Raw genomic sequence first — 12331 nt, 5'->3', positions numbered from 1 at the left:
CACTTGATGTTGGTGCAAGCTGCCTCTTGTTTCAGCCAACAGTAGGAACCCACTCCTTTCTTTGAGAGACAGGGGAAGGGGGGCGAGAGGGCATGCCCTAGCAGGTGCGGAAGGGCAGGGGGAGAGGGAGAGAGTCTCAAGCAGACTCCCCGCTGTGCGCAGAGCCTTGATCTCACAACCTTGAGATCATGACCTGAGCTGAAACCAAGGGTGGGACACTCAACCCACCGAGCCACCGAGGCGCCCCGAGACTGACTCTCTCCACGGCAGGCATGCTCCATCCTTGAGACCCAGGGCCCCCCTGCATGCAGAATATGCCACACGGGCCCCGGGCTCTCCGATTGCGCCCCACCATCACCCCTTCACATTGCTTTTCTCTCACTGGTCTTTGATGAACCCACAGACGTGTCACTCTTCTTTTGGCAAAGCTCACCTGTGGAAGGATGGGAAGTGGACTAAGTGCGATGTGACCACTAGATTTACAGGCGGAGATTTGATTTTGACACGACTGAGGGAACTTCCAAGCGGAAGGTCAGGCTCTGAAGTTTCTTCCTTTGCTCTATTTCCTGCTGCTTCTGCCTCCGTTTGTAACGCCCTGGAGAGAAGCCAGATACATCCCCTGAAGATTATAAATGACCTTCCTTTTCTGGGGTTTGGAGAGTCCTCAGGGCAGGTGATAACTGCACTGATTCGCAGAACTGGGAGGAGCCTCCTCCTAAAGTGTTCGAGCTTCAGTGAAGGACAAAGGTGGCTGGTAACCGATTGTGCCCATGAACTTAAAAAAGCAAAGTAGCAGCTGCCACAGTGATTAAGACACAAGTCCGGGGGAAGAAGGCTTGATGGCAGATTTGTCCATTTGGATTGCGGGTAGTCCCTGGCGCCTGAAGGCACAGTGTTATGAATTGACCCCATCATCCAGGTCATACTAACGGTTATGTAAAAATAATCAAGGAAAACATAAGGAACGAACTACTAGAAGAGATAAATGTCGTAGACAGGCAATTCACAGGATGAAATACAAATTATCAATAGGCGGGAGAGATGTTCAAACACTCTGGTAATCAAGGAAGTAAAAGGTAAATCAAGGCGATATTTTTTAGGCCATCATACTGGTCACATTTTGAAAGATCAATAATGATGGACACGTGGGGGAAATTAGTGCCCTCGCGATCATGCCTATTGATGCAGGCTTTTTCGAAGACGATTTGAAAGTCTTTGTAAAAATTTAAAATGTACGTTACTGGCTTAATAAATGAGGTGAGCTTGGCAAAGAGGAAGTAGAAAATAGTTTTCTTTTTTCTCACAGCATTCCCCTTTGGCCCATTCTGTGGTTCTTGGCTCATCACCTTTGAGTGAAATCATGAGCAGATCTCATAGCTCTCCTGGTCTTACTCAGATAACAAAAAGCCCACCCTAATGTCCAAATCCCAAACGCTCATCCAGAGTAAAACCTCTGTGCTCCCCACCGCTCCGGCCTGACGGAGACTCGGGCCGGGAGGATGCCTGGTGGTGCGGGAGGTTTCCTTGGAGGATCCCTCCATCCCCGCTCATGGGCTGCTGTTGGCTTGACAAGCGTGAGGGTAGGAAGAACTGAAACGATTTCCTTGACAGTGAAATATCAGGTTGTCACCTGTCAGCCGTGCCTGCCTCTAGGGGTGGCAGCTTTCCAAAGCCGGCCTCTTCTTTCCCGGGGAATTGGTGGGTTCCCCTGCTGCAGGTGTCTCAGTCACTCACCCCCTGCTGATATGTCTCCTCCTCCACCCCCACCCCTGCCCCAGCTTCTGTCGGCTGCGCCCCCGATGTATTTCAGTGAAGATTGCTTCACCGGTGGACGGAAGCCCTCTTGACATCCTACTCAAGATGACTCAAGGCTAACCCCTTTCCAGGGGATCAGCACAGAGCTTGTAGAAAACCTGGCCCCCTGTCCTTCATACCTTCACCCACTTGGCAAAAGCACAACTGGCTCTCAGCACTGACCTTTGCCTCTGTGGCCACAGGCAGCTGTGGTCCTAGCCACTTATCTTGTGCTTCCTGAGCTGTGTCCCCAAAAATGATATGTTGAAGTCTTAACCTCCCAGTATCCCAGGATGTGGATTTCTTTGGAAATAGGGTCTTGAGAGACATGCGGATGTGATTAAGGTAAGGTCAGACTGGAGCGCGGTGCGTTCCTAATCCGACATGACTGGTCCTTGTAAGAGGGGGAAGGTGGCCACATGCCAGCAGAGGGAACGATTGCACTGATGCGGCTCTAAGTCAGGATAACACCAGGGATTGCTGGCAGGTACTAAAACCTAGGAAGAGGCAATGAGGAATTCTCTCCTGGAGGTTTCAAAGGGAACATGGGCCTGATGACACCTTGGCTTTGGAGTTCCAGCCTCTAGAACTGGGAGAGAATACATTTGTTGTTGTTGTTGTTGTTATAAGCCACCCAGATTGTGACACTGGTATGGCAGTCCTAGGAAAGGAATACATCGGGTGTTAGGGAACACAGCCCAGCTCCCCCGGGTAGTTCTCTTAATTATTTGTTTGTTCGTTTATCATTTTTTAAAAATTTAAATTCAAGTTAGGGGCAGCCTGGGTGGCTCAGTGGTTTAGCGCCGCCTTCGGCCCACGGCGTGATCCTGGAGACCCTGGATGAGTCCCACATCAGGCTCCCTGCATGGAGCCTGCTTCTCCCTCTGCCTGTGTCTCTGCCTCTCTCTCTCTCTCTCTCAATCTCTGTGTCTCTGATGAATAAATAAAATCTTTAAAAAAATAGCAAATTCAAATTAGTTGACATACAGTGTTGTATGAGTTTCAGGAGCAGAATTTAGTGATTCGTCACTTACATATAACACCCAGTGCTCATCCCAACAAGTGTCCTCCTTAATGCCCATCACCCAGTTACCCCATCCCCCCCACTCTCCTCCCATCCAACAACCCTCAGTTTGTTCTCTTAAGTATAGAATCTCTTATGCTTTACCTCCCTGTTTTTTTTTTAAAGATTTTATTTATTTATTTTATAGAGACTGAGAGTGAACAAGTGAGCAGGGGGTAGAAGGAGAGGGACAAGGACAAGTAGACTCTGCACTGAGCGGGGAGCCCATCACAAGGCTGGATTCCAGGACCCTGAGATCATGACCTGAGCTGAAATCAAGTCGGGCACTCAACTGACTGAGCCACCCAGGCGCCCCTCCCACTCTGTTTTTATCTTATGTTTCCTTCCCTTCCCCTGTGTTCATCTGTTTTGTTTCTTAAATTCCACATATAAGTGAAATCATGTGCTGTCTGTCTTTCTCCGACCGACTTATTTTGCTTAGCATAATGCCCTCTAGCCATCCACGTTGTTGCAAATGGCAAGACTTCATTCTTTTTCCATATATATATATATACACACACACCACAGCTTCTTTATCCGTGTTGATAGTGCTGCTGTAAACATTAGGGTGCATGTGCTCCTTCAAATCAGCATTTTTGTATCCTTTGGGCAAGTTACAATTGCTGGGTCTTAGGGTAGCTCTATTTTTAACCTCTTGAGGAACCGTTGTACTGTTTTCCACAGTGGCTGCACCAGTTTGCGTCCCCATCAACAGTGTAAGAGGGTTCCCCTTTCCAAACATCCCCACCAATATCTGGTGTTTCCTGAGTTGTTAATTTAAGCCATTCTGACTGGTGTGAGATGGTATCTCAATGTGGTTTTGATTTGTATTTCCCTGGTGACAAGTGATGTGGAGCATTTTTCCCGTGTCTGTTGGCCATGTGTAGGTCTTCTTTGGAGAAATATCTGTTTGTGTCTTCTGCCCATTTCTCGGCTGGATTTTTTGGGTTTTTTTGGGGGTATTGGTTTTGATACATTCATTGTAGATTCTGATTACTAGCCTTGATCTGCTATGTCATTTGCAAATATCTCCTCCCATTCTGTAGCTGCCTTTTAGTTTTATTGATTGTTTCCTTCACTGTGTAAAAGCTCTTCATCTTGATGAAGTCCCAGTAGTTTATTTTTGCCTTTGTTTTTCTTGCCTTTGGAGACATGTCTAAAGAAGTTGCTGTGGCCAAGGTCAAAGAGGTTACTGCCTGTGTTCTCCTCTAGGATTTTGCTGGATTCCTATCTCACATTTAGGTCTTTTATCCATTTTGAATTTATTTTTGTGTCTGGTTTAAGAAAGTGGTCCAGTTTGGTCTTTTATCCATTTTGAATTTATTTTTGTGTCTGGTGTAAGAAAGTGGTCCAGTTCATTCTTTTGCATGTTGCTGTCCAGCTTCCCAACACCATTTGTTGAAGAGACTTTTTCTATTGGATATTCTTTCCTGCTTTGTTGAAGGTTAGTTGACCATAGAATCGTGGGTCCTGGGTAGTTCTATTAAAGTACCTTCAGTCGCCAGCGGGAGGAGAGATTCTACATTACACAGCATTACAACTCAGTCTAAAGAAATCTCACCATGCCTTAAAGAATGTTTAGCTTTTTCTTAAATAGATAGGTATGTTGCGTGTAGGTGGGTAACTGCCACCTACTGGATTTTTCTCAGACTGTATGGCCTTAGGACAAAACTGAAACAACAGAATAGCTCACATTTTGACGTCCCATTATCTACGCATGACTTTCAACTTAGCAATTCCACTTCTAGTTAGTGTCCTCTAGAAATTCTCACACCTGTGCCTCAGATGCAGAAAGGAGTGTGTGCACTGAACCATTGTTTATAACCGTGACAAACTGTAAAGAGCCTCTTGTCATTCAACAGCAGAATGACTAAATAAACAGATACACCCATATTGCGAAATACTATAAAAAAGGAAGGTGACGTTCAAATATTTACAAAACGCACTTTAGAATATTAATAAATAAGCAAAATAAGAAACAAAATTCTAAACAAAATAAGAAACAGTGATTCAATTTATACCCCAAAAGCCCCCAAACCTATACACCTGTACATACAAACATGTATGTACCTGCAGAGGGAAGAGTTCTGGAAGGAGACACATCGCATTCAGGCCGGCATCTACCTCTGGAGAAAGAGGAATGAAGACTTTCCCTTTGACTGTGTGCACTACTTTTCCATTGTCTGGTTTTATTTATTCCAATGGAAATCTTCTCATGTATCTTTGTAATTAAAACGCAGTTTTACCATTGAAAATGCATCCAGTGTTCATGTGAGGTTGGAGAAGCGGGTTGATTTACCATCAACCGGTGGTATTCCGATGATATGTTGATTTCAGTCTTGTTGCCTTAGCATCCATTGTAGACACTAATAGGTATCGATGCACCTTCAGCCACTGGTGGTGTTCCTGCCAGGGAAAAGTGCTGCTCGAGATCACTGAGGTCCCTTTGTCTCAGAGGTGCTGGGCCGTAGGGATTCTTGGCCGTGGTTGGAAAGCTGTTGAAAGTGCATGATCTAGACGAGGTGAATGGTATTGGGAGGTAGAAATGTTTCCTCAGAGTCCCATGTGTGCGCCTTGGAAGACCTGGGCCTAGAGCAGAATCCGGTCACTGAGGGGTCACTGAGGGGACATTAGCCTCTGCGACCCTGAATTCTTCACTAAAAGACTGTTTCGTTTCCAGAACACCATTTTCAGTGATGGCCCTGAAGGTGCATCTGGAAGAGGTGACCCTGTTTCTCACCCGATCATCCGTCAGATTACGAATTCAATAATGGATTCCAGGGTCTCACTGCTATATGTCTAAAGCCTTCTATCTGGTAGAAATTTCACCTGACCTTAAAAATAAGTTTTATTTCTCCTTGTGCCCCCCATCTGCACCTGCAGGGAAGCTTGGCCTGCAGTAGACTATATTTGTTACCCAGGGCCATCAGAAAAAGAAAGAAAAAAAGAGCTGAAGATTTAGAGTTAGAAACCACAGGGTGGTTTTTTTTTTCTTGAATTTTAAATAATAGGACGTTAAATCATGCGAACAACATAAAATGAGAAATGAGGATCCATTATACCATATGCATTTAGATCTACCGTGCTCAGATAACTGCCCCCCAAACATCGCAAGCCTATGGGAGAGGCCGCCTTCCTCCTCCCAGCCCCGGTCCCAGCACAGCCGTGTAAGGAGCTATCCTGAGATGGCTTTAGTATCGGTTTTGTGACATTGAATACATTCTCCAAACGAGTTCTTTCAATGACTGGCACCAAACCAAAAAAGTAGACAATGGGAGGAAGTTTAAAGCTTTGGTATGTTGTTTTTCATGCTTAAGAAGATACCTCTCTTGGTTAATTCATGGCTTCCCTGCCCCTGTCCCCCAGGTACATTTGGGAGGTTGCTTAATTGGATGCAGAGAGAAGCAGGGCAGACAGGAAGAGTGATTTCCACGGAGTAAGGGGACTCAGAGGAGAGACCAGCGGGGGCAACTCTAGAAGCAGTGTGTGTGTACGGTTCACACGCCAGCCGGCCACTGATGGCCACCAAATCCATGACTTCCCATGTGCACATTAAAGAAGACCATTAGAAGGTGCAAAAGCAACAAATAATTTTAAAATCTGAAGTTGTCAGTTACCTATTTTTACTGCCTCTGGTACAAACACACACACATACACACACACACACACACACTGGCTTGTGGACTTGGCTCAGGTACTTGTGTACTTGATCTACGCTGATTTGTAACGTGATTACTAATTCATCCGCCAATTCTTCTGTCCATCCATCCACCCATCTAACATGTATTGCATTCTATACATTAAAATATGAAATACAGGAGCACCTGGGTGGCTCAGTTGGTTAAGCGTTGACCTTTGGCTCAGGTCATGATCCCAGGGTCCCAGGATCGAATCCTACATCTGGCTCAGTAGAGAGCCTGCCTCTCCCTCTCCCTCTGCAGACTCATGCTCTCTCTCTTTCACTTACTCTCTCTCTCTCTAATAAATAAAATCTTAAAAAAAATAAAAATAAGAAATACAAAAACCATCCAAGCAGCCCACAGTCCAAAATTTAGGTAAATTTTAGGTAATTTTAAGTAAAATTTCACTTATGAATTTATATTCAATAAAATTATACTTCCAATAATTTCTTTTTTAAAAAAGTTTTATTTAAGTCATCTAATTGCTACACCCAACATGGGGCTCAGACTTACAACCCTGAGATCAAGAGTCACATGCCCTTTTTCTGACTGAGTCACCCAGGAGCCCCTACTTCTAATAATTTTTTGAGGGATCCCTATAGTTTTTGTGCTTTCGTTCAAAACCGGGAACTTGCTTATATTTTCAAAGGAAGCCATCAGTAAGACCTAGTTAAATATTCAAAGTGAATTCTGAGTTTTTATCTCATTTTGGTGCCCAGTACTAAATCCTGGAGAATATGAAAATTTGTGGTATTTTTCAAATGTTCTTCTCTCTTTCTGGTATCCCTGTTTGCTTACAGAAAGGATTTGAGGCAGTTTACAATACCAACATATGTGTATACAAGACAATAAAGAACAATTCATTCAAGATGAAAAAAATATTTTTAGCTGGATGTCATCAAATACTGAATTGGATTAATTAATTCAGTTTAATATTGACTTTGCAATTCTGACAATCAAAGCAAACCATATGCTACCCCTATCATGCCAGTGCCTGTGAGAGCTTCTGGGGGCCCAGCTGTGGGATCCTGAGCTAATACACTGCTTCTAAGAGCAGTACGAGGAAGCTGGCTGCGCCAGGCCTGAGACCCCTGGGCTGCAGGCCCAGATTCCAGCCCTGGTCACTTGGAAGGATTTTCAGTGCCTCTAAGGATCAATCTATTAGTCATTACATCATCTAGTGAGATAGCCGAGCTATGGCCCCTTGAGTCACTTTTTGGTTCTTTGTGGTCTGTGCCAATTAGCCTGAGTGGGAGGGACCATCAGTGTTTCAGTCTGAGAAACAAGGGAGGCTGGATGGGTTCTGGTCTAAGTTCTACGCAGGGTTCCCCTGAATCACTGGGGCTCAGCCCTCATCCTGTATTAGGTCAATGACCGTGCTCTTAGTTTCTACTGCTCCCAGATGGATTGCAGAGCCACGCGTAGTGTAGCCTGCACACTGGCTTTTGGTTCTCAAACCGTTACCAGCTGGCAGAGAGAGAAGAAGCTTACACTTCAGTGTAAATCAGCTACGTCACCAAATCCACCATGTAGTTCTACTGACTCCCTTTCTTTCCCTCCCTCCTTCCCTCTCTTCCTTCCGTCTGGTACCAGGACTATTTTGATGGAGGAAGCAGTATATTGAATTACATTCTGGCACAAGCTCCCGGTGCCGTTGAGATGAGCGATTTGGTCAGAGGCCAAATGAGGTCCATGTGAAGCAGTGGATGTGATGTCAATGCAGAGTCTGGCTAATATCTCTGAAGATAAAAGTAATTGTAGAGCAAATTGCCATTAATTTGAGAATCAGGCACAAATTGCTTAAATAGCTTTCAGTATTTATGGTGGCGGCAGCACATTGGTTCGTTTGTTCGTTCACTCATTCATTTGCTGTGCGTCTGTTAGGTGTCCAGGACCAGGCTAGGGCCTAAGTGTTGCTCGGCAATATTTTTGTGGTGAAGGAATCATAGAGCTCAATAGCAATTACGAGGTGGCATAGATATTCTTTCTCAAATCAGGGCCATGTTACTCTTGCTATGCAAAGATGGAAAGGCACACCGAATCGCACTAATGTTTATTCCCTTACCAGGTCAGAATCCTGAATTCTCTGGCTTAGAAAGGATCTTAGCACGACATCAACTTCCAAAAGAGATTAATGCGACCCCAAAGCCAAGTAGCATACCCCTGTGGAGAAGAAAATCCATCAACAATGCAAATCGTGGGTGGAAGAAATGCCATTTATGGAAAAAAAAAATGGAGGAGCCTCCAATGTCAACCATAGTTGTCAGGTAGGTGTCTAATTTTTGTCTGCCACCAACATATTGAGAAATATACAGGGTGACCAGACACCCCCTTTATGCCTTAGCTAAAACAATGACTTCGTGTCCTTTTTGAGGTATATGGTAAGCATGAAGACAAGTCTTGCTATGTAGAAGAGCACATAAGCCCCATCTTCACACACCCAGGTGTCTGGAGGAGCCCTCAGTGAGAGAAAACCCAGGGAGACAGGGACAGGTGTGAGCAGAGATCTAACAAGGCTGGAATGGGATTCTTGGAGGGACCCACTCATGGAGCTGTGGCACTTTCATGCTGCATGAGTCAGGAAGCACCAGCTCGCCCCAGCACGACCTGGGGCCTAGGACACAATAACATAAATAATAGAAACTTGGCTTTCTGTGTAGTCGACTGATAGAGATGGGAGCCGTTTCATGGTCTTGGAAAGAGGGGTGATGCATCAGATCTGAAACCTCCCTGGCCCGTAGGGGAGCAAGAGTGGAAGCAGAAGAGGAATGGTGGGCCTCAGACCAGGTGGTAACAGTGGGGTCGTGGAATTGCTTGGGTTCTGACACTAAAAGTTATAAGCTTTGGGAGCAGCTGGGTGGCTCAGTTGGTTAAGCATCTGGCTACTGATTTTGACTGGAGTCATGATCTCGGGGTCCTGAGATCAAGCCCCGTTTTGGGCTGTGCACTGCACTGGCTGTGGAACCTACTTAGGATTCTCTCTCTCTCTCTCTTTCTCTCTGTCCCTCCCCCTTCATGTGCACATGCTCCCTCTTAAACAAACAAAACCCCCAACAAGTTACAAGCTTCAGTTCCTTGGCAAATTATATCTGTTGGTCTGCTTCTTTCCCTAATTATGCCAGACAGATGATGTTTCCATATTTGTTTCTTTAGTATCCCTGCATGTGTTGCTGTACCTTATCTAATAAAGAATTTCTACTTAGCACTTACGAGGTAACAGACACAGGGAGGGATTTCCAGCTCATGACTTTGCCTGTACTGGAAGCTCCCCCTGGGGTCATTGTTCTATGGAAATAATTTCCTTGTTTACTTGCCCCCCCCACCCCCTGTATCCTCAGTGGCATACCCTGGCAATTTGGCTTAAAATCCATATTCAAAGAAGCCAAAGATACGTTATAAAATAATTCTCACTGTGGTATTTTCTTCTTGGACAATGCAAGGCATGACATTCGTATCCAGATTAAGGGTATAAATTATTTTAAGTGATGATTCCTGATGACTTGAGTTAAGATTATTTGACCACACTTTGGAGGGCTATAAAAAAAACAAAAGAAGAAAAAGCAATTTACAATCATGGAAAGTGTATACACCTCAGTTTCAGGCCATAAATGTCTTGACATGAACTAACATATTTTAATTTACAACCTACTTTGTTTGGCTTCTGAAAAGATAGCCAGAGATTGTTAAAACATAAAACATGACATATTTATTCACATTTTCTTCCACAAACATTCATTTGGTATCCTTTAGAGCTAAGACTGGTAAAAGTAGGCGTCCTTTACTTGTTCTTACTGTCAGGGGAAAATAATTCAGTATTTTGTTGGCTATTGGCTTTTGCAGGTTACTTCTATCAGTTTGAAGAAGTCCATAACCATTGCTGGTTTGCTTAGTTTTCATCATAATGGACACTGAGTTTTGCCAAATGATTCCTCTATATCCATCAAGTTGATCAAATTAATTTTTTCCACTAATATGGTGAATTGTGTTGTTTTTAAAAATATTTTTAAAATATTGTTGCTTTAAAAATATTTTTATCAGTATCAATTCTACCTACATTTAGGTAGAATGTACCTAACACAAACTTTTCTATTTTTCCCGTGTTTTTTAGAGTGCAGTTCAGTGGCATTAATTAAGTACACGCACGTTGTTGTGTAAACCATCACCACCATCCATCTCCAGAATTTTCCATCTTCCCAGACTGAAACTCTGTCTCCATTGAACACTAACCCCCTGTTCCCTCTTCCTCTGGCCCCTGGCAAACACTATTTTACTTTCTGTCTCTACGGCTTTGCCTAATCTAGACACCTAAAATGAGTAAAACCATACGGTACTTGTCCTTTCGTGTCTGGCTTATTTCACTGAGCGTGTTTTCAAGGTTCACCCACATCGTAGCCTGTGACAAAAGTTCCTTCCTTCTAAAGGCTGCATGAAAAAATTAAAAACAAAAAACAAAAAACAGATAATTAAAAAAAAAAAAAAAAAAAAAAAAGGGATCCCTGGGTGGCGCAGCGGTTTGGTGCCTGCCTTTGGCCCAGGGCGTGATCCTGGAGACCCAGGATCGAGTCCCACGTCAGGCTCCCAGTGCATGGAGCCTGCTTCTCCCTCTGCCTGTGTCTCTGCCTCTCTCTCTCTCTGTGACTATCATAAATAAATAAAAATTTAAAAAAAGACAGATAATTAAAAAAAAATAAAGGCTGCATGCTGTTCCACTGTCTGTCTATAACACATTTTGTTTCACCCAAACAAAAAACTCCATTTACTGAAAAGATCATCCTTTCCCTATTGAATGGTCTTGGTACCCTCGTCAAATCATTTCACCATTGGCAACAACAACGTTTGATCGTGTACACCAACTTTTATTCTGAATTCTCTATTCCATTGTTTATAGGTCTGCCCTTATGCCATACGGCACATCGTGTAGATATATATACATATAAATATTATTATTATATATCATATGGTATTGCTATTTATTGGAGGCCTAATATTTGGCATGTAAATGCTTATAACTGTTCTATCTTCTTGCTGTATTGACCCTTTTACCATTATGTCTTTATCTCTTATAGGACCTTTTTAGTCTCCTTTGTCTGATATTAGCATAGGCATCCTTGTTCTTTTTTGCTATTTGCAAGGATTATTTTTTTCATCCTTTCATTTCTAACCCACGTATGTCCCTAAATCTAAAGTGAGACTCTTGTGGGCATTATATAATTGAATTCTGACTGGTTTTATCATCCGTTCTTTCAGTCTATGGTTTTTGGAGTTTAATCCATTTACATTTGAAGTAATTACTAGTAGGGAAGTACTTATTTGGCCATGTTGTTTTATGTTTTACATATTTTTTTTGTCCCTCATTTCCTGCATTACTGCTTCACTTTGTGCTTATTTGATTTCTTGTACCGACACATTTTGGTTCTCTTTTCATTTCTTTTTGTGTATCTTCTAGGGGTTTTGTGTGTGTGTGTGTGTCTGTGTGTGTGTGTTGTGTGTGTGTGGTTACCATGGGGATTACATATAACATCCTATAGTTATAAAAATCTAGATTACAGATTATATCACAGATTATTAACTATATATGTTATTATTTTCAAAAAATATTTTATCTATTTATTTGAGAGAGAGAGGGAGTGTGCAGGAGCAGGCAGACTCCCCATTGAGCAGGGAGCCCAACATGGGGCTCGATCCCAGGACCCAGGATCATGCCTGAGCCAAAGGCAGACACTTAACTGACTGAGCCACTCAGGCACCCCTATATATTTTTTATATCTGTATCTATAATCTATAACAAGTATCT

The 12331-nt window shown here is 43.4% G+C and overlaps 1 protein-coding gene across 8 annotated transcripts in view; it reads left to right on the top strand.

Annotated features, from left to right (window-relative positions):
* LOC144306683 (testis expressed protein 56-like) overlaps window positions 1–12331 on the top strand; it is a 31534-nt gene that overhangs the window by 659 nt on the left and 18544 nt on the right. For all 8 annotated transcript variants that reach the window (XR_013373794.1, XR_013373791.1, XR_013373789.1 and 5 more), the window contains exon 2: window positions 8606–8804. Coding sequence is in view for 2 of the 8 variants with exons in the window: in XM_077886174.1 (XP_077742300.1) it covers window positions 8606–8804 (199 nt within the window). In the remaining 6 variants the exon portion in view is untranslated. The remainder of the gene's footprint in view (window positions 1–8605; window positions 8805–12331) is intronic.

This window comes from Canis aureus, chromosome 37, assembly GCF_053574225.1.
Source record: "Canis aureus isolate CA01 chromosome 37, VMU_Caureus_v.1.0, whole genome shotgun sequence".
In the NCBI taxonomy this organism is placed as follows: Eukaryota; Metazoa; Chordata; class Mammalia; order Carnivora; family Canidae; genus Canis; species Canis aureus.
This window is presented reverse-complemented; position numbering and strand designations above follow the sequence as displayed.